At 51.8% G+C, this 26,238-nt stretch overlaps 7 protein-coding genes and 1 non-coding gene across 8 annotated transcripts; 7 read left to right on the top strand and 1 right to left on the bottom strand.

Moving 5' to 3' along the window:
• Positions 1–892: 892 nt before the first annotated feature.
• Positions 893–2,647, top strand: POX_c04086 (uncharacterized protein; the record flags this gene model as incomplete). The annotated part of the gene is made up of 2 exons (XM_050112970.1): positions 893–1,302; positions 1,375–2,647. The coding sequence occupies 2 exons, from the start codon at positions 893–895 to the stop codon at positions 2,645–2,647; spliced, it is 1,683 nt and encodes a 560-aa protein (XP_049970526.1).
• A 422-nt stretch (positions 2,648–3,069) lies between these two features.
• POX_c04085 (Peptidoglycan deacetylase) lies at positions 3,070–5,002 on the top strand (the record flags this gene model as incomplete). The annotated part of the gene is made up of 3 exons (XM_050112969.1): positions 3,070–3,157; positions 3,233–4,471; positions 4,536–5,002. 3 exons carry the CDS (start codon positions 3,070–3,072, stop codon positions 5,000–5,002), a joined length of 1,794 nt encoding a protein of 597 aa, XP_049970525.1.
• Positions 5,003–5,802: 800 nt separating this feature from the next.
• Positions 5,803–8,000, top strand: POX_c04084 (Copper amine oxidase 1; the record flags this gene model as incomplete). The annotated part of the gene is made up of 3 exons (XM_050112968.1): positions 5,803–5,853; positions 5,936–6,364; positions 6,447–8,000. 3 exons carry the CDS (start codon positions 5,803–5,805, stop codon positions 7,998–8,000), a joined length of 2,034 nt encoding a protein of 677 aa, XP_049970524.1.
• Positions 8,001–8,506: 506 nt separating this feature from the next.
• Positions 8,507–13,148, top strand: POX_c04083 (uncharacterized protein; the record flags this gene model as incomplete). Its single annotated transcript, XM_050112967.1, has 4 exons — positions 8,507–8,543; positions 8,609–11,166; positions 11,241–12,326; positions 12,495–13,148. The coding sequence occupies 4 exons, from the start codon at positions 8,507–8,509 to the stop codon at positions 13,146–13,148; spliced, it is 4,335 nt and encodes a 1,444-aa protein (XP_049970523.1).
• A 4,938-nt stretch (positions 13,149–18,086) lies between these two features.
• Positions 18,087–19,652, top strand: POX_c04082 (Oleate hydroxylase FAH12; the record flags this gene model as incomplete). Its single annotated transcript, XM_050112966.1, has 2 exons — positions 18,087–19,086; positions 19,243–19,652. 2 exons carry the CDS (start codon positions 18,087–18,089, stop codon positions 19,650–19,652), a joined length of 1,410 nt encoding a protein of 469 aa, XP_049970522.1.
• A 1,325-nt stretch (positions 19,653–20,977) lies between these two features.
• Positions 20,978–21,574, top strand: POX_c04081 (uncharacterized protein; the record flags this gene model as incomplete). The annotated part of the gene is made up of 1 exon (XM_050112965.1): positions 20,978–21,574. The coding sequence occupies one exon, from the start codon at positions 20,978–20,980 to the stop codon at positions 21,572–21,574; it is 597 nt and encodes a 198-aa protein (XP_049970521.1).
• A 560-nt stretch (positions 21,575–22,134) lies between these two features.
• On the bottom strand, positions 22,135–22,247 carry POX_tR073. Its single transcript has one exon. It is a non-coding gene; the product is annotated as a tRNA-Ser (tRNA).
• Positions 22,248–23,458: 1,211 nt separating this feature from the next.
• POX_c04080 (uncharacterized protein) lies at positions 23,459–26,082 on the top strand (the record flags this gene model as incomplete). Its single annotated transcript, XM_050112964.1, has 4 exons — positions 23,459–23,576; positions 24,090–24,290; positions 24,368–25,480; positions 25,571–26,082. The coding sequence occupies 4 exons, from the start codon at positions 23,459–23,461 to the stop codon at positions 26,080–26,082; spliced, it is 1,944 nt and encodes a 647-aa protein (XP_049970520.1).
• Positions 26,083–26,238: the final 156 nt, after the last annotated feature.

The following is a 26,238-nucleotide window of genomic DNA, read 5'->3' as shown; positions in this document are numbered from 1 at the left end:
CAGGTGCACTGGGAGGTCTTCGAACACCATTGGAGAATCGGGAATCTTTGAAATAGGCTATATGAGAATAACCTGATCTCTTCACCAGTGAGTATCTAAATCGCTGAGATACAAATGTATCCTTGTAAATAAGAATTGTGTCTTTACGGAAGGGCCTAGACAGAGTACAGGTGCGTTCGCTGGAAGGGAGTATCAAGAAGTGTCTAGAGCCGAGGAAGAATTGACAATCTGAATGAAACATGCCGTTGGCCAAGAGTCTCTTCCTAGTGGCTGCCCTGCTCACGCGCCCATTTTCTATCGTTTCATTGTCCTTGTTTGTTGGCAATGCATTCATATGGAATCTGGAATCTGTAGTGTAAATTGACAAGTCTGTCGTCTACGTAGAGGCGTCCACCCTCCCCGCATGACCCGTCAATTGCGATCATTGTTTATTGTCGCGGTGCAAGCTATGTAGTGAGCTTCTACCACCTTCAAGATAGATTCTTGTCCTGTCTTATTCTATTAAATTCTTAAATTGACAGTGTTCGGAGTAGGAGTAGGAAGAAGAACAGTGATTCATGCCTCATGGGGACAGCGCTGTCCGGAGTTGAGGCAGGCCAGAGACGCAGCTGGAGCCAGCGGCAAATTCAAAACTGGCTCGTCCTCTTCTCCTATTTGATAGTCAAACAAGTTTGGTGGGTTCAACTCCAATGAACTCGTCCTCCCTCAAGCTCCAAGCTCCAAGATGCCACGACACGTCTGCGCTCGTGGATGCTGCAGGGGAACGAAGATACTTGCGGCGTTGATCTGATTGGCCCCACACGAATGCGCGGAAAGTCGTTGACCATCGCGACGCGCCTCTTCGCGGACGAAACTCGCCAGTTTCCTCGTCCGCCTCCTGCGATGCATTCTTATGGATCTTTTGTCTGTTCTGCCTGATTTTGCGGCGAAGTCGTATGCGCACATTCTTCCCCCACTGGAGCGGAGTAAGATCACCACCGTCGACTTGATCACTCTCGACACGCTCGAGATCGCCAAACGCGCCCATGTCCCTCCGGCGGATGTGCGGCGGCTCTCCGCCCAGATCATCGAAGCCTTGCACAACGATCTTGGATTCCAAAAGGCTCCAACCGAGATAGAAGCTTCGTCTACCGCTGAGCCGACTTCAAGCTTCATCTCCGAGCCAGCCGTTCTGATCCCCGGGCCGACCACAAAGCCCGACACTTCGAGATGGAAGACAATCAGCACGCTCGACCCTGGCATGGACGCAGTCCTCGGAGGGGGGATACCGCTGGGATATGTGACGGAGATTACAGGAGAAAGGTATGCACCGCAATGCGACCGGGTGTTGCATCTGGAGCACAGCATCTGACGAATTGTGATCTCGACGTGTAGCGGCAGCGGCAAAACACAACTCTTGTTGAGCCTCCTCCTTTCAATGCAGTTGGTGGAACGCAAGAGCTTGCCGTCACAGGCTGTGTACATCTCAACGGAGCACCCTCTTGCTACCAATCGCCTCTCCCAGATACTGGAATGTCATCCGGTGCTGTCGAAGCTACCCGCAGACCAGATGCCGTCTCTCGAGAACATCCTGGCGATCAATGCGATGGATCTGGAAACTCAGGATCATATCCTTCAGTACCAGCTTCCAGTCGCGATCGCCAATTACAATATCGGTCTTGTCATCATCGACTCCGTCACCTCGAACTATCGCGCGGAACTCTCATCCAACAACATCTTGGCCATTTCTACACGGTCGAGTGAGTTGGCAAAGTTGGGACAGATGCTCCGCAACCTGGCAGCCAGGGAGAACATTGCTGTTGTGGTGGCGAATCAGGTTTCTGATCGTTTCGAGCCCGTGGAGGGAATTGGCGCTGACCCGGCACAGCGTCCTGGCTTGTCATCCACCCTCAGCCAGAGTGTGGTGGCGCGCGAAGCCTGGGCGCCATCTCCAGTCAAGCGGACTCGGTCCGACAATCTCGACCGACTGTCTCAAAGCAGTCAGGGACCCCCATCGTCAAGCCAAGTAATCTCGTCATCGCCGTACCATGCTCCAGATGATGAGAAGTTCGATGGCTCCTATATCATTGAGAACCCAGCACGAAGTAGCATTTTGAGTCTCGTGCACCAGGAGCGCTTCTTTACCGGATGGGGAGATGGTGCCAGTGTTGAATCAAATCCCAAGACCCCCGCTTTGGGATATTTCTGGTCAACCCAAGTTGCTTGCCGCATTGCGCTGAAAAAAGAAGAAAGACGCTCAATGTCTGCGGTGAGCGGGAGTCTTGACTCTTCCACTCTGCCCTCTACTCCGGTGGAGAAAGAAGCCCTTGGGAATCATCACGGGAGACAAGATGTCACCGAGCAACAACCCAGATCCATACCATCTGTAGAAAATGCCAACTCGGCCGAACCTACATCTTCTTCACGAGACCCAGATCCTGTTCGACCATTTCCGCCTTTCAAGCCATCATCCTCCCAGCAGGTGCTCATGCCGCCACCTGCGATGGAATACACCACGCGGAGAACCATGAAGCTTGTTTTTGCGCCTTGGACCGCCGGCATGGCACCGACCAACTTGGATCCAAGCCCAGACCAGACACTCAACAAAGATACGCCCAGGGCCGAGGTAGAATTTGAATTGTGGAAAGGTGGGTTGCGAAGTGTATAGCTTGGTGAAATAAGGGTACAAGCTGGGAGGATCCAGTTCCGGTGGATGTTTAATGCCCCGAACCGCTGGTCTCACTGCCGAGAGTTCGTCTGAACATAGTTCGCCGGGTGGTCTTATCGTGTACACATGCCCCAAATAGAAAGAGATCGCGCTCCAAGGTCCCCTTTCCGCCTTTATTCTCTGTCCAATTACTCCTTCCGGATTTCATCGAGAGGTATCCGCAACTCATCGTGGCTGAAAGAGGAACTGATTCGACGTAAGTCTTCTCGATCCACTCGGGCCCGCCAAAAGAGCGACAGGTACCCCGCCCCACGCTTGTCGGAGACCAGTTACCTTAAGTACTCGACTCTAGGCCTATCTGCGCAATTCCTCGTATCTGACTCTTCAACGGCTTCAAAATTACCTTGTTGTGGGAGCTTGCAATGAGTTTCCTCGCCATCGAAGGGTATCATGTATTGATCACCGGGGCAGCCGGTGGTATTGGTCAAGAAGCGCTGAAAGAATTCCTTGGTAGGCAGCTCACGCCTCGAGCCGCAGCTCTAAAACAAACCCGACCCCGAAGAGAAGACTGATTGACGTTGTTAGACCAAGGATGCAAAGTCACGGCGCATGACCTTCGCCCGGTGCATGCTCCTTCATCTGCCACCCAATCCAACTTCTACTCCGTCACCGGAGATATCTCGTCTGAGTCCTCGGTAGCCTCCTGCATCAAGTCGGCCGTAGAGCATTTCGGCCCAATCAACATCTTGATTGCCAACGCTGGGATCACTGACGAATCGTCCGAATACAACATTTGGGAGATTCCATTGGATGTCTGGGAAAAGACGTACAATACGAACATTAGAGGCACCTTCTTGACGATCAAACATTTCTTGCAAAGTGCCGTTGAGGCGCAGGCTGCTGCGGGTCACACCGAACTGGAAAATCTGGCGATTGTTATCACGGGATCTGAGACGGGCAAGTTTGGTCAAGCGGCACATAGCGAGTACGCTTCCGGCAAAGCTGGTCTTCAGTATGGGCTGGTGCGCAGCGTCAAGAATGAGATTGTCAAGATCAACTCAAGAGCGCGCATCAATGCTGTGGCCCCCGGTTGGGTCGATACACCCATGATTACCGGGCGACTGGACGATCCGAAGGAGATGTGGAACGAGGCTCAGGCCACGGTTTCTCTCAAGAAGATCGCACGGCCCCAGGATGTCGCGCGGACGATGGCTTTTCTTGCCAGTCATCGAGCCGCGGGGCATATTACCGGGCAATGCCTCTCTGTTGACGGAGGGATGGAGGGCCGTGTGATTTGGAGAGCGAACGAAGTGCTCGGAAAGGTCTCACCGGCGCATTCATCGACGGCGGTGACGATCCCTGCACCGGCTGCGGCCCCAAAGCGCCGTCGCATTCAGATTCTCCTCTCGGTAGATTTTGATGCGGTTTCCGGATTCCTGGGAACCGGAGCTTCAGAAAGCAACAGTCTCTCTGATTACAGCAGTGGGTATTTTGCTGCTCAGGTGGGAGTACCACGCCTGCTACGACTCTTCAAAAAGCACGGCATCTCCTCCAAAGTCACCTGGTTTGTGCCGGGTCACTCGATGGAGTCGTTCCCCAACGAGACCAAGGCGATTGTTGAATCCGGCGCCGAGGTAGGATGTCATGGATACTCCCATGAAGGCGCCAACCAGATGACCGAGGCACAGGAACGGGACGTGATTGCCAAGTGTGTTCAGCTGGCGACCGACTTGACTGGGAAAAAGCCTCGCGGATGGAGAGCACCTCTCTATCTGCTGAGGGAGCACACAGTGAAGGTGCTGGAGGAGCATGGATTTCTCTACGGTACGTGTTAGACGCAACAATCCCCAAGTACGATCTCCGACACTAATGACATGAGCATCGCAAGATACGTCGCTCACCCATCATGACTCGGCTCTCTACTTCCTTCCCCAACTGCCACCGATCAAGCCTATCGACTTTTCCCCTTCGCAACCTGCAACCACGTGGATGAAACCACTTGCTTCTCCGGGTCCGCGAACAGAAAAGACCCTGGTGGAGATTCCTTGCAATTGGTACATGGAGGACATGACCCCCATGCAGTTCATTCCTGCAGCGCCCAACTCCCATGGATTCGTCAGCCCCACGGCCATTGAGGAGAACTGGAAATCCCGGTTTGACTTTTTATACAATGAGACCGAGGACTTTGTTTTCCCTCTGATTCTGCATCCGGATACCAGTGGAATGGCTCACGTGATCGGTATGATTGACCGAATGATCAGCTGGTTGAAGCAGAAGGGGGAGGAGGTGGAATTTGTGACATTTGAAAATTGCGCCACGGAGTGGAAGGCTCGACAGCAGAAGCTTAGCGAGTAGATGGCGGATCACTTTATCTCATCTATTCTTTTACATCCATCATGTATCGTGGATGGATCTAAAAAGAAGAAAAAGGATGGTCCAATAACATGGAATTTTACAATATCCTTCATTCCTATTCCAGAGGCAATTGTTCGCAAGAGGTAGGATACAGAAATGGTCGCTCGGGAGCCACCAAGGCTACCCAATCACAGGACCAAATACAGTGTGTACTTCCTCTTTGGCTCAATGAACGCCCCCATCGCGATTTCTGAAGTGCTTGTTCAGAGACGCTAGACATTGCCATGTGGGCCATTCTCACAAAGGCGAGTTTAAAGGATCCCATCCGTGCCTTGATGGGTTGAGACTTGGCTTTTCCGGCTATTCTTAACCTTAGCGGATTCACTCATGTCATCAATCCCGGCTCCGGCTGGACTTGTACCTTAGCGAATATCGCGCATTCACTGATCTGCACCCGAGGAGGATCTCTGAACCTTACAGGGAAACCACCCAATCAAACGCTATCGCGTCGACCTGACTTTTGGGGCCTGCGAGGCTTGACCCAATCTGGCCCGATACTTTGCCATCACTCTCACTCGGTAGTAAACAGTCAGGTACCTGTGGTACATGGTTCCTTGTCGAGTGATCCTTCCAGGCTACTGGAGATACCCCCATCTTCCCCGCATGAGGGGCTTACTTAAGAGGGCCAGTGCTTCGTCTCCTGGAGAATGCAAAAGCTGGCTGTGACTTGTCAATCTTAGTCGAAACACCATACTCCAGCAGCATATCTCAAGGTGTCGATCGTGTGAATCATTGTCAACATGCCGAACCCTCATCCTTTCGACCCGCTCTCCCCGGGAGAAATTGCACAGGTACGGTCATCGCAGTCTTCCAGTTGAGGAATGGTCGATGGGAAATCAACATCATTGACAATATTGGTGTCGAGAAATCCAGGCCGCGGCCATCGTTCGTAGAGAGCTGGCCGGAAAAGACCTCAATTTTCGAGTCATCACTCTACAGGAACCGCCCAAGCAGGAAATGATCCTGTTCTTAGAGGCAGCGCGGCAGGGACAAGACTATGCACCTCCAGTACGAGCCGCTTGTGTTCAGGTGACCTTGATGGGAGACTCCAAGTCGAATGTCATGGTTGAGCTGACGGTCAATCTCACGTCTGGATCCGTGATCAAAAGAGAGGATCTACCGGGGAAGCATCCCTTTATTGATTCCGCATACATGCAAGCCGCTGAAAAGGCTTGCCGAGCTGATCCCCGAATTGAAGCAGAGATCCAGAAGCTCGGGCTTCCAAAGGACGCCGAGGTGGTCGTTGAGCCATGGGCATACGCGACCGATGGAATGAATAATATGTCGGAGCGAACGACAATGGTAAGAGTGTCCCCTCTGAGATGTGATCGCCACAGCATTTGACACAGATTGCTGATGCGGAGATCGTGTGGGATTGGAACAGTGTTGGTTTTACATGCGTCTTCTCCGCCATCCGGATGCCAATTTCTATGCGTATCCACTTGACTTGTGTGCCGAAGTCTCAGAGCAGTTGCAGGTCACCAAGATCTATCATCTACCTTCTTCAGAAGGGGAACGTGTGCGCTCGGACGCTCGACCGTATGACCATGACAAGATTCACGCTGCAGAGCTCAGTGAATATCATCCTCATTTGAGACCCCCACCGCGAACAACGACGAAACCATATCAGGTTGTCCAGCCCGAGGGTCCCTCTTTCCAGGTGGATGGAAATCTGCTGAGCTGGGAGAAATGGACGATGCGTGCAGGCTTTAATTATCGAGAGGGTCTCACGCTACACGACGTTCGATATAGTGGACGAAGCCTCTTCTACCGTCTGGCCTTATCAGAAATGTTTGTCCCATATGGTGATCCCCGAATGCCCTACCCGCGCAAAGGAGCGTTTGACCTAGGCAACGACGGGGCAGGAATCAATGCCAATAATTTGAAACTGGGCTGTGACTGCTTGGGCACGATCAAGTACTTCGATGCCTGGCATAATACGGCACAGGGTGAGCCACTCAAGCTGCCGAATGTCGTGTGTTGCCACGAACAGGACGACGGGATCCTCTGGAAGCACACCAATCATCGGACACAGAACGCGGTGGTGACTCGATCGCGGATCCTTGTATTGCAGACGATCATCACGGTCAGCAATTACGAGTATATCTTCGCCTTCCATTTTGGCCAAGATGCCTCGGTCCATTACGAAGTCCGGGCCACAGGGATCCTCTCCACTTGTCCCATCAACGAGGGAGACAAAGTTAGCTACGGCACGGTTGTCGCACCAGGTGTACTGGCACCCTATCACCAGCATCTCTTCTCACTTCGCATTGACCCGGCCATCGACGGATATGCAAACTCGCTGCAGGTCGAGGAATCGGTTCCCTTGCCCATTAATGATTTAAATATCCACAACCCCTTTGGAGTTGGCTACACCACCAAGTCAAAAATCATCTCCACCGAGGGGGGCCATGACCTGGACTTTATGAGCAATCGCACCTTCAAGATCATCAACGAGAATAAAATGAATCCCGTCACGGGGTCACCAGTGGGCTTCAAACTGATGCCATGCTACAGCCAGCTGCTGCTCGCACACCCGCAGTCATACCACGCACGACGCTCCGAATTTGGAAGTCATGCAGTCTGGGTGACCCGTTACCAGGATGATGAGCTATACCCATCAGGTCGTCACACGATGCAGTCTCTTGGTGGAGAGGGGATCGGCTCAGTGATTGCGCAGCGCGCAGGAGATCCCGTGGCATCGAATGTGCGAAACGAAGACATCGTGATATGGCACACCTTTGGATCGACGCATAATCCACGCATTGAAGATTGGCCCGTCATGCCCTCTGAGAAGATGGTGGTTGGTCTGAAACCCATCAATTTCTTCGCGGGTAATCCAGGGCTGGATGTCGCCGTCTCAACACAGGAGACCAACCGAAGCGTGTTGGCGGATGACAACAAGCAGTGTCATTCCGGTGCATGTTCACGCCTGTAATTTGCAACAACCTTTTGGCATTCTGTATCGTGATCAAGGTTGGATTTAGGAGACTTTGTCCAAATGGCAGGAAAGACCACTGGTTTGAGGGCGGTGTAGGTATCCTAGTCTGTCTCGAGATGGTACACATTTACAGCTTACTGCGAGGATCTTTTCCACTACGCCTATTTATGTTCTGCTCCTTTTGTCCTTTTTTTTCCCTTCCAATTTTCTCTTGTTTAACCTTCGTTCTTAGCTCAAAAGACCGATGGTGATTTCCAACTTGTGGCTGTTGGTCGCACAGTAAATGGAGAGGGACCCACTCCCGAGCTGCCGGCCAACTTTCTCGGAGGAGCCCCCCAAACATCTTTCTTCCCCGCGCATGAGCTTCCTGAAGGTTGCCAAACTGACTCCTGAGGAGCTTCGCTACAGCGCAAGGCGCTCAAGATCGGGATGCTCTGAGTGTCATTGAGCCCTCATACTGGCCTTTTCCTCAGAAACCCCCCTCGCAACCCAACCAGATAATCATGGACCTTTCAAAAGCAGCCTCAAGCAATGTAACCGGTGAGCTGCGTCGCGGTCCGAATCGTTTACCCGCACTCTTACGCTGATCCCCAACGACTCGATAGTTGAATATACGGACCCTTCTGGGCTCTTCCCCTCGGTGCAGCAGATCATTGAGTCCAAATTGCCGCTAAAGAATCTGCATTGGAAGTCACCGACCCGGCCCGTACGATCTATCGAGTCCCTCCGCATTGGCTTCTCACCGGCCCAGACCGAATCCACCGAGCAACAGCTGACAAGCGACGAAAAAGGGGCGGTGTCGCATCGACGACACCAAATTCCCGGCCTGCGCCAAACACCTTACCTGAAAATCTATCTCCTCCGCTGCGATGACAACGAAACGTATAAAGCCACGGCGCGAAAAACTCTCCGGGAATGGATCAAGGCTCACGGATCGCCGAGTGGGAGTCAACCCATTGGCAGCAACCAAGAGAAGCATGATGCATTTGACTGGCTGATTCTACATGTGGTTCAGGATGGCGAGAGCGTGGAGAGGGCCGCGATGTCGACCTCGAAATGGGGCCGCAGCACCACGACGGTGCTGGAGAAGATCAAGGCGGATTTCAATGGGACGTCAAAGACCGTACCAGATCGAGTGGCACAGTTACGAATTCCGAGAGAAGGTGCCTCGACCAAATCACCAGAGCTAGCGGAGCAGCTAGAGGACTTGATCGACAAGATCAAAGGGGGCGTCCTTGCGTCATTCGACTTGCGCGTAGCGCAATATGAGGAAGATATCAAGGGAAAGGACTCGCAGAGAAGTCTTCCAGGATGGAATTTTTGCACATTCTTCATTTTGAAGGAAGGTCTTGCGCGAGGATTTGAAAATGTTGGTCTATTTGAAGATGCTCTCCTCGGGTACGACGAGCTGTCTTTCGGCCTTGATGCGGCCATTCGAGACCAATTGCATGGACGCGGCGAACAGCACGGGACTATGCTCTCGGATTCTAGCAAAGACTGGGCGGAGGCTGCGCGGAAATTGCTCGACTCTGACGTATCGGGCAACGACGGCGATGGGGGCCCGGGAGGGCCAAGTCTAGAAATCAGTCCCGAGCACTTCCCCTTGGATGCAACCAAACTGCCCTACCGCGAGATGATCCTGGCAAGTGATATCTCTCTATTTGATTTCCGCACTTATGTCTTTTCCAGACAACTCACTCTGCTCCTACGTGCTGCCAGAGCACCTTCCATCGTCACAGGCGAAATGGCAAAGCGCGAATGGAAAGCTGAAGATTTCATGCTGCTCGCGGAAGTGTGCTCTAGATCGCTGGAGTTCATCAGTCTTGCCGCCCGCAATCTTCGATACGGACTTGAATGCGCTCTGGAGGACGTGACCAAAGACGCCAAGGCCGATGTTATCAACAATCTCGTCTCGACTTGGGCTTATTCCGCAGCCCTACAAATCCTCAACCAGACTTTTACGCCTAATTTGTCTCTTCCCGAGTCGGCATTTCATGCCGCATCTCACGCGAGCGATCCCGCTGCTTCGTCGGCGACAGCCGAGAGCCGCGCAGAGCTTCCACGTCGTTCCAGTTCCCTGATCGGCCCGGCTACGAATCTTGCACTTCGGGCTACGACTCAGGAGTTGTCCGATACATCAACTGGCCCTATGCAACGGCGTTCAACGCTGGACCATCCCAAGGCTGCCTCGGCTCAACCACCAAAGACTGGCTCGGAGCAGCTGGCATCTGCCCGGGGAGAGCTCTGGCTTTTGGCTCGACGTTGTCTGAGCGAAATCGCTCAGCGTCGCGGCTGGTCTGAGAGCTGGAGCGACCTCGGTTTGCTTTTTAACGATAATTACGGCTCCAGCGGATCTGGCGTGGGCGGGTTTGCGGAAATCTCCCTCGACGACGACCCTGCACTTGAGTCAAGTTCCTCAAACAAGCGTTCAGGAACCTCCCTGGTCGGCGTAGACTTGCCCACTTTGAGAGCAGGGTTGCAGTCCAAGGAGAATTTCCTCTCGCTTTATGAGGAGCTGACGGACCAGATGATCCGCCATTTCCTCGTGGCCAATCGTGCCAACTCCACCGAAACCGCTCTTGCTGACATCGCAATCTTGCGATACCGGCAAGCTGATTATGAGGCTGCGGCTTCTTACTTCCATCGGATGGCACCGTTCTTTGGTAGTAAACTCTGGGTAGTCTTGGAGGGCAGCATGCTAGAGTTGTACGCCCGTTGTCTGAAAGAACTGGGTCGTAACGAGGACTACGTCCGTGTGATGCTGCGATTGCTCGCCAAGTTCGCCTCCTTTGCCCAGTCCAAGCTGTCCGTGAGAGAACGGGCACTAGCTTCTCCGCCATCTATTTTGCAAATGCAACAGCTCGCCGGATACGTAGCCGATCTGTTCAGTGGAGCGTCGACTATGCAGAAAGAAATCACCGCTCCCTTGAATGAGTATTTTGCGGATCTGCGCATAGATCCTGCTATTCGGTTCTATGAAAACAAGGACGGGTTTCAGATTAAAGTGGTTCTCAGATTTTTGGTCGGCCCTCAAGTCAACATCGATTCCGTCAAGCTGCGCCTCGTCGGCGAGGGCGGCTCTCAGAATTCAGAGCACTGGATCGAGACATCAAGGGCTTACGTTGTTAAGTCATCACTGACCACGCTCTTCGTCGACTCTGCTGTAAGTGACTGACGTCTCTTGCCCGAGAGGGGAAGAATGCATTGATGAGTTCAGTGGCTAACGCTCTTGATTAGGTCACTCTTCATGGAAAATACTTTGTCGATCGTCTTGAATTGAAGTCTGGCAAAATCACCTTCTCGTTCGACAGTGGAAGCCACTCGGCGCTTCCCGTTGGCTTCCGCGAGACTGATGAAGGTCCGGAGAGTGATGCAAGGCCCTATGTTCATTGCTATCCCGCCCCAGGCGGATTACAGGCCAAAGTGGTATCGCCGCATCTGATCAATCTAGCGGCGATGCGCACTCTGGAGCTGGATCTTCAGAGTGGACGAAATGCGATCAGTTCAGGGACGATCCGTGTTCGGCCCGCCACGGCCGGGCTTCGTCTGCGAATTGCGGAGGTGGAAGTGGTTGAAGGAGACCTGAGTGTGAAACCAGATCTTGACATGGGTACCATCGGGTTCTCGGAGCTCTCCGCGCAGTGCTCGGTGCGGCTCCGGATTCCCTATACTGTGGAGGAGGCCTTTACGACGCTTTCCGCGCGCGCCGAAATCAGCTACACGACAGAACACGGGGATTTCTCTTTTTCGACGGCACACAATATTGTCGCCTCGTTGCCCATCTCGGTCAATGTCCAAGACATTTTCAAGGAAAAGATCTTATTCTCTAGGTTCACCATCAGCCCGGCGATGCTCATTCCGTTGCGCATTACCAACTGCAGCCTCCCAAGCTCTGACAGCTATGAGGTCGAAACAAACATCACCGGCCCTGTGGCGATGGACGTCTTTCCCAAGCAGCCCGCATCCTTGGTGTATAAGATTCGACCGACGGAGTCCGTGGACACTTCCGGTGGCCCTGGAGCGCCCCGCAGTCTTCAATTGCGCGTGGATTTCACCTGTGTAGATGATGAGTGCCTGGCTGCGGTCGAGGACCTCTTCCTGTCCGCCATTCAGGCAAGCCCTTTTGGCCAATACGCGACCTTGCTTGTATCACATATTGTCAACAGTTTCCGCAGTCAACTCTCTACCTCTGATCTAGAGGCTATTGGGCTCGTGCGGGAAATGGAAATGCTGTCTTATCCAAGCGTCGGCTGGGAGCCTTTATTGAGCGCTCTCAAGGAGCCTCTCAACGACGTGCGGCAGTGGCTCACTGCTTGGCACGAGGTAAGCCGCCCTTTTTCCCCCTTGTTTTGATTTTACTTTTTTTTGTTTCAGCTTTGATTTCGTATCGCGTCCGGTCCGGTCCGCGCTACCTGCACTGCAAGTCTTTGAGATGAAGGCGACTTGGGTGGGCATTGAGCTAACCTCAGGTCTTTGCATCTATTTTGGCAGAACAATCCAATCGTTCGTCTTCCTGCGCAGGCTGCGAAGCTTACTCGCAGTATCATCATTCCCGTCGATATCCCCGAGGTTCAGGTGCTCCATACGGCCGAGCTGCAACTACAATGTGATGGCGCCAGCAGAGACGGTCCTGCTCCATTCTCACACGTCGCTGTAGGCCAGATGATCGCTGCGGAGCTATGCATCTGCCATACACGACGCTGGTGCACTCTATCCAACCGAGTCCACGCTGACGAGCCGCTCGAATGTTCGTACGAATTCCACGCCAATCCAGACCAGTGGATCCTGGGAGGTCGTCGACGCGGCAATTTCCTGGCTCGCGAAGGCGAAACCACTCGATTCACGGTCTTGCTCCTTCCCCAAAAACCTGGCCACCTCCTCCTTCCTGGATTGGAAATCCGCACTTTTGCTCCTACGCCGTCGAGTGCTGTTCCCACATCCCCCTCTGCACCGGATTTCATCGGCGGGGTCGCGGCGGGTCCCGTTCAGCGCCAGGCAATCGCCTGTGAGGTTGACTACCGGAATTACAGTGACAGTGTGCTGGTGTTGCCGGATCTGCGCAAGACCACTGTCAGTCTGAACGCCACGGGCAGTCCCGGTGGATCATCGTGGCTCGTGGATTCGGAACGGCGTGTGGAGGCTTGATCGTAGGATAAACTTTGATCCAATCGGTGTTTCCATTGTCTCTCTCTCTTTCTCTTTCTCTCTCGCGCGCTCGTGGGAGGTTCCGTTTCACGGTGTTTCCTCTCTTATCACTTTCCTCTGGTTCAGACATCTGGTTCAGGAAACACGGGCACCTGGAACATGTACATATAGGATAGATCTAGTAACGAGTCATGAACGCATTCTTGAATTGTCTGTTCACGGTCGAGTGATTTTTCCCCGGGTAATGATCAACTGAAGTCAATCTCGTGGCCCTGAAAGCGGTTCCGTTTGGTCACCACAGCCCATTGAAGACCATAGACCAGGCCTGTGGGTGTGGATTCAAGTACTACACTGCACTGCACTGCCTCTTGAATCGATCGAGCTCTTGAAAATCCAGAAGGCTTTACCCCTCGACTGCACGAGCTGGGAACTGGCGAGTCCCACGGTTTACAACTCCACGGTCCACACTGCGTGACAGGCAGTTATTTCAAATCAGACCTCCGGCGTGGACATCGGTCCAGGCGTCTAGACTCGAGTCGACCCATTTCAATCTTTTGCAAAAGATAAATAAAATAATAAAAGACAGGTCACAGAATTGCAAATTTGAGGACCTCGGAAGTGGAGACATGCTTTGACATATCGTGGGTGTGGGGATGAAGTGATTGGGCAAATGACCCTCCTCAACAAATCTTTAGTGGAACCCACCGGGCCCAACAAGACCAGGTGGTGTGGAGCAAGTGGAGCCAGTGGAGTGATCGCGGAAACTCCAACAGCCCTGTCGTTTGCAGGGCTTTGTCCCGTTGGACCTGACTCTCTGTGAGTCGTTCCATATGGGAGGTGGTAGTGTCAGTGGCCTACTCTGGTGTATGCCGGTGCATTCAGCATGTGAGCTACTGCGGGCTGCATCTTCACGTGTCAGATCTGCAGCATTCAGTCATCAGATTCCGAGATCAAGTACCCGAGAAAGACAAAGTACGGACTCACTTGACGATGTACTGCGGTAGTATGTAAATGAGGCAGGTTCAAGAGCGTACAGTACTACTGTCTCGGTGCAATTGTACTAGATGAATATTGGCCTTGTAGGCTTTTACAGTATAAATATCGAGTCGTCGACGATAGGTCCGTCCTGGGAGCATGTACTGTTCTACTCGGTGTACCTCTATTCCAGGTCCATGACCCATCGAATGTTTAGGCCGACTCATCTCAGCCGGCCGAGAATTCGCCGGACGTGATCTCGCAAGATCCCTGATCAATGTCAAATCGCGGTTCTTCTGTTGTCGTCCTTGTTAGGTTTTTGTTGGTTTTTTTAGGCTTCTTCAGAATGAACTATCAATCACACTGTTATGCACTCGGCACGATAGATTAATTATTGTACACACTCCAATCTTCGTTCTGGCCTTACTCGATAGCCCCCCCCCCCCCCCCCCCCCCCCCGTGAATAAGTACCTGCTGTATATACTGTAGAAGAGAGTCTTCAATCTACGCTGGAGCGACACTACCACATATCATCCATGGTGGCTGTACTGGTAACTGATGTATACCCACCGGTCCACCTATCACAATGTGAGAGTTTCACCCCAGCCAGCCTTTAAGTTTCCATCGCGATTTCACATGCCGACGAGGCCACGTCCTCCTCTTCGTGTCCATCGCCTCGTTGCTACGCCCTGTAGGACTTTTCTGCAAATTCAGCCGTGTATTCATAAGCTCTTGTACTTGGTAGGTCCTGTCTGCTACACCACATTCATACTCAACATCTCATCATCGTATTCATCATGCCCTGTCTATGCTCTACGACTTTTACGGGACCAGTCTTCACCCAGTCGGTAGGTACTCAAATGTATACTCAATCGTATATAAAGAGTAAAGCCCAGTCCCGCTTTGCACCTCCACCAAAAGTGACGCGCGCCGAGGTCCGATCGATCGTCTACTCCAAACCCCCAGTCGACAGGGCAGGAAAGATGCTTTCCCCCCCCCCCCAGAAGGCTTGGCCGCATGTGAAAATCGCGAGGTATACCTTACTCATCAGTTGTCTCTGGAGTAGTCTTGAGACGGGGAATCATTCATGGACCGCCGTCATCGCCGTCTGTCAAACTTTGCTGCACTGCACTGCACAGGACTGGACTGGACGTGCTGGGCACCTCCAGTTACGAGCCATCGACATGTCAGCACACTCACAGTACGAACTCCAATGTATATAGATACCAGTATGTATCCACCTAGGTACTGTGTAGTTCCATGGACAGCAGCCGAGCTCATGTCCGCTCGCCCAACCGGGAACAAGTCAAGTACGGCATGACTCTGAGTATGGACGTGTACGTAGGAGGCTTTTCTTTCTTTCTTAATAAGCTCTCCCGGTCTGGGCGGTGGTAGCGTTTCGGGCGGAGCTTATGGTCAGTAGTCAGTGGTCAGTGGTATTGAATCTGTATAGTGTGGGGGTTGAGAAATCAAATGGAAGCTGGGGGTGGTTGGTTGAGGCTCGGCGCCCATTGACTCGTCGGGATATAGGGGGCATGGCAGTCTGATCTCATCTGCCTCAATTTGCTCTCGCGTAGACAGGATAGGACGTGCTCATTGCTCACGTTCACACCAGTCTATTTACGAGGAGCGGTTATCAAAGTGGCGTGTGGTATACTACTGACTACTACAGAGTAAGAAGGGAGAGCTTACTTGAGCTGGGGACGATTCCACTGTCGCCTCTCTCCATGCACGACACGGACATGTGATTTCTGGTCTTGCCGATAGCCTCCTCTGATTTGATTAAACTACTCTGGTACTACACCACGGGAGAGTTGGCTAATACCGAACTGCTTCTGCAAAAGGCCCCGCACCGGTCAACCATGAGAGAGAGAGAGAGGCGGAGAAAAGACAGGAGAAAAGAATGCGATTTGATTGGAGGCGGATCAGAAGAGTCAGCCACCAGTCATACTACAGTACTAGACTGGAGTCCAGGGAAGGAGAAGCACAAGGGTCACGATCAGAATGTTGGGATTCCCAAATAGGATTAGTGCACGGGAGCCAAAGTGGCGTCGCCAGTCGATTCGATGCAGAACGAAGTTTCTGCTGGCACAAAGTTTCCAGGTCCGTGATTTGCATCGTACCCCACGAGGGCTACAGTAGTAATAGAAATTGTCGTAGTTTTACTTCAAAATGGCCGGCAAATTCATATATTCCCAAAAGAGTCACTTTTCTTCCCCCTCTACCCGCATACATAAGAGTCTCGGGTTGATACTCTAGACACGCAAGGTCATAAATTCCGTGTTTGCTGCGATGTAAAGCAGACATACTGGAGATGTCGCACTCGGCTCAGGTGGTGTGGCGGTAAACACTCTGCCATGTGATTGGGCACCTCGGCCAAACCGTGACTCTTTCCTGCACGATGGCATGCTGGCACGATCTGCTCGCAGTCGACTGAAGCGTTCATGCAGGATGGGCATGTCCCCGCGGCAATGGAACAAGTCAGAGTCGTTGATGATAGAAGAGATTCCCGGGCGCGTAAGGTGACCCTGGTCAGGCTTTCGCTTATTAGGACATTAAAATTCAGCCTCTCCGCGTTCGACAATTAGAGGCATCCTTGAATTTACAATGTGAAAAAAAGGAAAAATCTAAAAAAGGGAAAAAAAAAAAAAAAAAAAAAAAGTGTGTGAGAGAGAAGACAGATTGCTGTGGTGGATGCGCACTCGTCCAGAAGGAAGTGGAGTTCGGACAGTAGTCTTATTGTTTAAAGTGCCTGGTGGATTCGGGGAATGGCGAGTTTTGCAATCAAAGAGTCGAGAGGTGCAACTTACGGTATCGTACAGTATGAAGATGCGGTGTGGCTGAGAAAATTGGAACAGGTTGACACTCACACATCTTGCCGAAGATATGAAAAGTCAAAATTGACCCCATGCGTACAGTGCCAGCCAGCCCACGACAGTACATACATGGACTTCTGATGTATGGTACATTTGTACCTCGTCCAGTCCAGGGGCAGAATGCTCCCTTAAGGCAGAAATTGGCAGGGACCCAGGGGACCTTGAACCTTTTTTGTGGGACAAACTTTGTTGCCCGCCAATTGCAAATTTACCAGATCTTATTTTTGCCCCGCTGAAGAGCGGTATTTTCTTTTACAGTACTGTACATGAAAAATAAACTCACTGATTAGCCCGCGATGGATGGCAAAAAGAAAAAAAAAAAGAAAGAAAATACCAAACCCCTTGCCTTGGCGATCTTTTTTCAGCTTTCAGGGCTTTCGTTTCACTTGAATCCTGGTCTTCTTACCATTCATGAAGCCTCTCCCACTTCTGAGCCCGTACTGTGGCACTGATCTTGTTGTTCAAATTGTTTGTGACATGGCCCCTTTTCTTCAATCTTAAGCCAGATAGTGCTCCAAAAGTGATTGATAATGAAAGTCAATTGAAACCCAGTCAATGGGGCAAAGACCCGAATATGGTTCCTTTTTGAGAGGGACGATCAGCGGAACCATCGTACAGTTGTCGCCTTTGGTTCTTTTTTTTTGTAAAATGTTTTATAGAAAAAAACAATACATTTCCCCTTTTCGTATTGAATCTCGGGGATATCTCCACAAACTCTACTCGTCGTCAAATCAGATTGGCGTGATTGATATAGTGGTCGACCCTTTGGGGAAACCCTCCCTCCCAATATTTCTTTTTTGGGCCAAATTTAATTCTTCGGTCCCCTGCCCATTCGGGGTTTGCGTGTCCAGGTGGGTGGCTTGTGCTCATCCTTCTCTTATCCGTCCCAACATCCTCTCGCTGGTGTGATTTCCATTGGCTCGGGCCTGCGCATAATAAAACAGCCGAGGGAAGATTTTGTGGTGCAGTATTTGCCATCTGACCGTACTGAGGATTCTATATAACATTCTTCCGTGTTGCTCGCTCCTCGAAGTCTCCTCAGATCTTCGTCGGAACTCCCGTTCATCCCCAGTCCGTCGTCTTCACCATGTCGTCGACTGCCATCCCCAAGCGCGTTGCGCTGCACCGCAATCCTGCCACCGACTCATCGATGCCGTCCTCAGTGTCGGCCTCCCCCTTTGACAGCCCCCGTCAGTCGCCCTCGTCGACTTCGCTGTCTTCCATGGGTTCTGAGTCGGAAGTCAAGCCGTCAAAGATGCTGGACACATACGGCAATGAATTCAAGATCCCCGACTTCACCATCAAGCAGATCCGTGATGCCATTCCGGCCCACTGCTACCACCGCTCCGCCGTCACCAGTCTGTACTATGTCTTCCGTGACATGGCCATCCTGGCTTCCGTCTTTTATCTCTTCCACAACTATGTCACCCCGGAGACCATCCCCTCCATGCCTGCTCGTGTGGCTCTCTGGACGGTCTACACTGTCATTCAGGGTCTCGTTGGAACCGGTGTGTGGGTGTTGGCCCATGAGTGCGGTCACCAGGCCTTCTCTCCTTCCAAGGTGCTGAACGACACTGTTGGCTGGATCTGCCACTCCTTGCTTCTGGTCCCTTACTTCTCCTGGAAGATCTCGCACGGCAAGCACCACAAGGCCACCGGTAACCTGGCCCGTGACATGGTCTTTGTCCCCAAGACCCGCAGCCAGTATGCCTCCCGCATCGGCAAGACCATCTACGAGCTCAGCGAGCTCGTGGAGGAGACTCCTATTGCGACTGCCACCCACATGATCGGCCAGCAGCTGTTCGGCTGGATCCTCTATCTTCTTACCAACGTCACCGGTCACAACAACCACGAGAAGCAGCCCGAGGGCCGTGGTAAGGGCAAGAAGAACGGCTGGGGCGGTGGTGTCAACCACTTCAACCCTTCCAGCCCTCTGTACGAGGCCAAGGATGCCAAGCTCATTGTCCTCAGCGACCTGGGCCTTCTCATGACCGGCTCTATCCTCTACTATGTCGGCTCCACCTATGGATGGATGAACCTCCTCGTGTGGTACGGCATTCCCTACCTTTGGGTGAACCACTGGCTGGGTGAGTAATCTGTCTTCTTCCCCTGTACACCGTATGACCACTCATCGGGCCATCTCAAAGCCTGTGACTGTGTTCAATTTTCTCTATTCCCTTGTTTTTTTGCCTATCGCTCCCTATTGACAAGTGACATCTATACTAACATTTTGTGACCTGCAGTTGCCATCACTTTCCTGCAGCACACCGACCCCACGCTCCCTCACTATGAGCCCGAGGTGTGGAACTTTGCTCGTGGCGCCGCCGCCACCATCGACCGTGACTTTGGCTTCGTTGGTCGTCACATCTTCCACGGTATCATTGAGACCCACGTTTTGCACCACTACGTCAGCTCTATCCCCTTCTACAACGCCGACGAGGCCAGCGAAGCCATCAAGACCGTCATGGGTTCCCACTACCGCACTGAGGCTCACACCGGCTGGACTGGTTTCTTCAAGGCCATGTGGACCTCCGCTCGCACCTGCCAGTGGGTTGAACCCACTGAGGGTGCTCAGGGTGAGAGCAAGGGTGTTTTGTTCTTCCGCAACACCAACGGGATCGGTGTTCCTCCCACCAAGATCACTGCCCAATAGATGAGACGATGCGATTAGATCATGTCCTTGATTCTGCAATTTTCCTTATTTGAGCCTTGCCTCCTATCACCTGAGAGTATGAGATAGGTTGATAATCCTTTTTTTCCCTCCTTCTTTCGGGTGTCTCGATGGTGGGGTTGACGATCTGTTTGGTTCGTTTGTTATTTCTTTTTTGTTTCAAAATGTATAGACGCCGTGAGAGCATTAAGAAGACCTTTTTTTGGCGTTTTCTACTCAACTCAGCTTTTACCCTTTTTCGCCTTTCTGCTCAAGACTTCCCCACTTGGAGGCGGACTCTTCTGCTGACCAAGGAGGCTAACCCAAATCAAAAATCAATACCTTAATATTCACCACATCTTATTCCAATCCGTACATGCACAAGACCGACCTGGCTCAAGTGCTCATTCTCGGTGGCTGGCCCCATCATGCTGCCTCCTCCCAAAGGAATTACCTCCCCACGTTCAGTTGTTCCAACGATCGAAAAGCGGTGAATCAACATGCACCCTCTCTCTTCCCCAGGACCGAGTTTCACAAATCCGACACTCCCAGATAAAGCCCTAAAAGATCAATCACTTGTGTCATATACTGCGTGGTATGGATCCAGGCACATTGAATCATTGGCCCAATCCCACAAGCCCAGCATCTCCACGACTCCACGATACAATTTGATTGTGGAGATGAGAACCATGGTCAAGCTTGGTCGCGTCTGCGATTCTACTCTCCAGTACTGGGGTCTCTAATGTCACCAAAAAAGGCATTCAAGACTGGTAAAATCCCCAAAGGGGCCCTTGTTCTCCTGCTTGGGTGGGAGATATCCGGTCTGGTGGGGGGGTGGGAGCAGAGGTACTATGTTGTCCAACAGACTACGTCTGTAGATTCTTGGAAAAAGGCAAGGAGTCGGGTGCCCGTTGGTGTGTTTTTATCCTGATGATTTACTGGATAAGTACCCAGGACGGTCTCGCTATCAGAGTCTACATAAATGTACAAGGACGGATGGCACTCGGGCCGAGGTGGGCACCGTGTGTATGGCAGTCTGTGGGTTTCCCCGCGTCCCCCCGTGCAAGTGGTGAGGTACCGGTACATCCGACAGTGGGGACCGCTGATCCAGGACTACTAGACTCTAAAGAAAATTATCCTCGGTATCGTGAGATTGAATTGTAAAAAGAACCACTGGCGGGAATATCTTTCTCTCTCTTGCTCTTTCTCTTTTTTTTTTCTCTGCCGCTGCCTACATTCTCTCCCTTCTGCTCTCTCGCCTGGCAGCCGGACCGTTCACTCAAACACCACGCACTCCTTCTCCCAAAAGGCCGTTGCTCAATGCCAACATGGCCACTAACGACCCAACTCCCTTCCAATCCATACCCTGGATCTCTGCCCTCTTACAGGATAAATCCTTCTTGAGCTACACCATCCCCTCGCGAACAGTCAAAACTTCCACCGAGGATAACTTCTTCTCAAAGACCCTCAACACGCCCACCACCATCTCCGCATGTCTCAGCCAGTATCGACTCTCCAACAAACCCCCCGCCCCAGGATTCAACCCAAGCCGACCCCAAGCCGAGGAACTCCGCATCTTCTTCCTTCTCGGCTCCGATCTCAACGGATACCCCGGAATCCTTCACGGAGGTGTCGTCGCCGCCTTGCTGGACGAAGGAACGGGTCTCCTGTTGTCGTTCAACGGTCAGGTGGGGGATCCGGTTTCGCGACAAGCCTCAGGTGCGCAGACGGGGCCGGTGACGGCCTATTTGCACACGACCTATTTACGTCCCGTTCCGACTCCCAGTGCGATTATGCTCCAATCGAAAATCGTGGAGGTGAAAGAAGATCGGAAATGGAAGATCGAGGCCCGGCTTGTGGATGGGGAGGGGCAGGTGCTGGCATCGGCGGAGGCGCTGTATATTCGACCTCGATCCAAGATCTGAACCGATCCGTTGGGGAAAGGGCACAGCTCCTCCACGGTTACTTGATCCATCTCTGCACAAAGCTCGCATGGATTTGGTCTGTGCATGTGTGGTTGATTTTGTTATTTATGGAGATTTTCTTCGATCGGCGCCTCGTGCACATGTCATTCCTCGTCCTTTTAACAGCGGACATTCGTCTCTTGAAGTGTGACATGATGCTCCTTGGTGAAGAAATGATCGATTTGAAACTGGGCCTGGATGGGTAGGTAGTAGGCTTTTCAGATAATTATACGGTGCGACTACTAGGAGAATAGACTGTTAGTGGCTCGATGTCAATTGCGGTTTAATCCAAGCCTGGTCAAGCTACAACTTATTTTCCGGCGTGGAGGTGGGGGCGCTCGGGGCGCTCGGGGCGCTTGAACATCAACAAACCCAAATTTGAAAAGAAAATTTTTAAAACGAAAAAAAAAATTCCGAGTGTCAAACCAATGGTAGCGATTTACAGAGGATCTCTAGAGGCTACAAGAGTAGCGTGAGGGAGTGAAAACAAAAAAAAAGAATGAACAAAAAGAAGAATGAAACGTCAGCTACAGGGTTCGAACCTGTGCATCCGAAGATACTAGATGCCCGAACATGGTACCCGAAAGCGGGAATCGTTCAAGTCTAGCGCCTTAGACCACTCGGCCAAACTGACGTTCATGTCTAATTGACGGATAATACAATACATGTACCTCAGAATTTAGATCCGACTACGGTAGTGCTGTTTTCGACTAGTATAGAGCTTTGACATGTGGATACTCCCAACTACATACTGACCTACTCGAGTAGCAACCGTTCGACCTACGAACCCTTTGTTTCTATTTCTATCAGCCTGGCTCTGGAGGTGATTGGGAGGGGGTTTCTCTTCAAAAGTGGGGAGTATGCTGATGGATTTATGTGGGAATCGCTTCAATCTAGTATATTTCTCGAGAATTAAAGTCTTTGGTCCATTCTTTTGAATCTCCATCCACGGGCGAAGATATACATCCGCCCATTGGAGTGGTTCTCGACCACATCACCACATCAATGCTCGTCAGGTACTCGGTTCTATGATATGAAGCTGATGTATAACCCGAGGGAATACCAGCTTCATGGTCCCGACAAACTGGAACCTACAGTAGTAGCTTTAATTATGAGGATCTTCGACGTAGCACGACCACCAGACCGGTAAATACCCATCCCTCTCATTCTATGGGCTTGAAATATGGAGACATTATGGAGGTTGACGATAGTCCAGACGATCCGGAATCCTCTAAAGTAGTCTAAGGTTCGGACGAGCGCCAAAGGATCAATGTTGACTTTGGAGGTATGCAGGTTTCCGAGGCCTACCGACACTGTGCTGGTTCATGGGCGGGCTGACCTTCCCATCACCAATCATCATATCAGTTGAGTGCACTGGAATAAGACTCTTTTCTCCAACTGTCCAAGCCCCCTTTTTGTGCCTTCCTCCCTTTGTTCGCATCTCCTTTTCCATACCTTGTGCCATAAACCCAGCTGTGGACCCGGCAGGGCAGAACAGACAGGGAAATAAAAAGTAAGAGGGACAGTCTGGCCCCAGACCGACTGATGGATGCAAAGATACAGGATCTCGATGGGCCTATGACTTTCTATTCCTTGACCACCCCTTTCTGAAAGGGGAATAGAAGAGAAAAGAAAAAAAAAGTTCGCGACGGACCGCACTGAATCCGCCTGATAGTCTAACGGCTCCTATTTTTGGAACCACTCGGCTTTGGGGATCTCCCGATCGGCATCTGTTGGTCTCGCCAGGGGAGCATCTCGATACGTGCGCAGCGTTGTGACTGGCCTTGCAGGGCATCTCGGGTTCAATATTAGTCAAAAACTCGGAGAATTACTATTCTTCAAAGGATGATGAAAGGATGTCTGCAGGTCGAGCAACCAGCAACCGGCAACAAAAACGAACGAATCGATGCGGAGACTGCCGAGGACCAAACGCTGCAAGACAAGCGGTCAAGAAAGGGCGGAAGTATGTGGCTCCGGCATCTCGAACATCTAAAGGATCTCCTACCGACTTAACTTCCGCTGTCAAAGCAGCCGAGGATACCACCCACGAATGACATCCTCATGCCTAAATAACCCATTGAGAAGGAAAAAAAAGACTCAGAAAAAGAAGACGGTGTGATTATGACTGCGAAATTTCGGCTTCATAGTCGGCGGCTGATGCCTAAGCGGAAAGGAGGAACTCGGAGAGGGTTGACCTCGATTCGACCCAGGACTCCACTCGTGGCGGGATAGCGGCAGTCTGAATGGCCCAACTGCCTATTGTACAAGCGCACAAAGAGAGCTTCCCCCCCTTTTAATGTGGTGCTGGACTCTCCTCTCCGACTCGCCCGAGTCGGGGTTTCCTTTAAAGAAACCTGGTGAGAACCAAGGTTCTTCAAAGGTTTTCTGTCTCGAGCGTGGACATTACGCAGCTGGCCGCCGTGCATTGACCGCATATCAGGGAGTGGAGCGTACAACATCTGACGAATGACTGCAGATCAGATCTACGATATCCGGGAGCTACCCGATAGCTCGCAGACCTCCCGGGGCCGGAAATATCGTACTCACCTTTATTATGTCGCCCAGGCGGCCATTTGGACCAGCAACGTCTACCTCGTCCTCCGGGCACTGGCGGTCCTACTTGGCCCGCTCCGATGGCAGGCCTGGGTAATGTTCTTGGTCGAGGCCATGTTCATTCGTGAGTGCATCAATCGCAAAGACAGATCTGCCTGAAAACACAACTTGCTAAACGAAAACAAAAAAAACATCATGCAGATCTCTCTCGAAAGGACCAGAGTCTAGTGATTGCTGCATTCCGTGTCAATCGGAATGGACGGCGGAAAAGGCTACGACTTCAAGGCAAGAAAGATCTCCCTCGAGTGGATGTGCTTCTGCCGTGCTGTGGCGAGGATGTGGAAGTCATCATGACTACAGTCCGTGCCGCCTGTGCGCTGGACTATCCAATCTCCTGTTTTCGTGTCCTGGTCCTGGACGACGGGGGCTCCGCTGCTTTGAAAGAAGCCGTCGCAAAGCTACAATCTCAATGGAGCCATGTCTCATATCACTCCCGAGGAAGACAGTCAGGTATGGTCTTTGCTAAATCAGGCAACCTGAACTACGCCTTGACCACCCTGCAAAGAGAGACGCCGCCGGATTTTTGCGCGGTCCTCGATGCAGACTCTGTGCCGACACCGGATTTCCTCCGAGCAACCTTGCCTCATTTGCTGCAATGCGATGACGCTGCGCTGATTTCTACGCGCCAGTATTTCTCCAATCTGCCCACTGGCGACCCGTTGTCTCAGACAAGAAGCCACTTCTACACTTGTCAAAACGCGGCACTGGACATGCTTGGTCGTGCTATTGACGCAGGTTCTGGGGCCGTGTTCCGCCGCAGTGCCATCGTTCATGTTGGTCTCTACCCAACTTTCTCATTCTCCGAAGATTGGCAACTGTCCCAGATCTTACATGGCATGGGCTGGCGCACATTCCAAGTGCAGGAATTTCTCCAGTTTGGATTGATCCCTGATTCACTCACCGGCCACTGTGCTCAGCGTAGTCGCTGGAATATTGGACATGCTCAGCAGATCCCCGCTATGCTCTCATCCGCATACAATCACTACAAGACCTCTTTGCGATGGAGCATTGCATTCAACGGTCTAGGAATTGTCGCGGGAGAAGTCGAGTGCTTTATAGGCTTCCTTGCGGTGCCGGTGCTCTTGATGGCTGGGAACGTGATTCCTACAAACTACCCATCGCTACTCCAGGCGCAGATATTCATGTCCGCTTGGCAGGTTTTGATGACGTGGGCGTTTGAATATCTACAGGCTGCGCAGAATGATTTCCAGAGTGCCCCCTTTGCGCACCTGGAGAATAAATGGCTCGCCGGCTGTAAGTCTCACAGAACCCCCCTTCGAGACAGATTGTCCCGCCCTGCCCCCTCTACACCTTGCTCATCATGGTATGCTGACCGTTTGCTAGCGAACATCTTCGCCATCCTCAAATTTTATCTCGTGTCTGCGAAACCCAAGGGATCATCCTTTGTCACGGGAAGTGTTTTGAATTCCTGGAACTCCCGCGCCTCGTCCGCATGGAAGAAGATGCAGGTTGATCTTTGGAAGAATGGCGTCTGGTATAACATTTGCGTGTTATTTGCAACCGTCTGGACCTTGTTCACTGCGACCCAATGTCTTCTGTCAGGCCATGAGCAAAAAAACCTGACAGGACTGTTGACGAGTCTCGCATTCCCGCCATTGCTTCATCTTTGCTATCTGACTTTGGTTGTCAATTGGGTGCCGGTGGCTTATGTGTTGAAACCACCCCGGTATCCGCTCAAGGCGGCCGATCAGGCCAAGGCAAGCGAAACATTTGCTGGAACCGAAGCTAAAGATGAATCATCTCTGGATTTTAAATGGCCTGCAGTGGAAAAAGTTGGCAAGGAGATCCTGCAGCTGAGCACCAGACTTGAGATTCAAGAGCAACCGGTGCTTTAACAGACCAAAAAAAAATCAATCTCGAGAATGGAGGGTTGTAGAATAGGCCAATGTGATTCGAATTTTGACTTTTGCTGATCCTCTTCCATCAGAGATAGAGAGAGAGAGACAAATTCGCTGGCTGTCCTGTTGTGATATCATTTCATTTCAAGTGGG

This window comes from Penicillium oxalicum, chromosome III (genome assembly GCF_001723175.1).
Source record: "Penicillium oxalicum strain HP7-1 chromosome III, whole genome shotgun sequence".
Lineage (NCBI taxonomy): Eukaryota > Fungi > Ascomycota > Eurotiomycetes > Eurotiales > Aspergillaceae > Penicillium > Penicillium oxalicum.
Note: the sequence above shows the minus strand (reverse complement) of the source record. Positions and strands in the feature narration are given on the sequence as shown.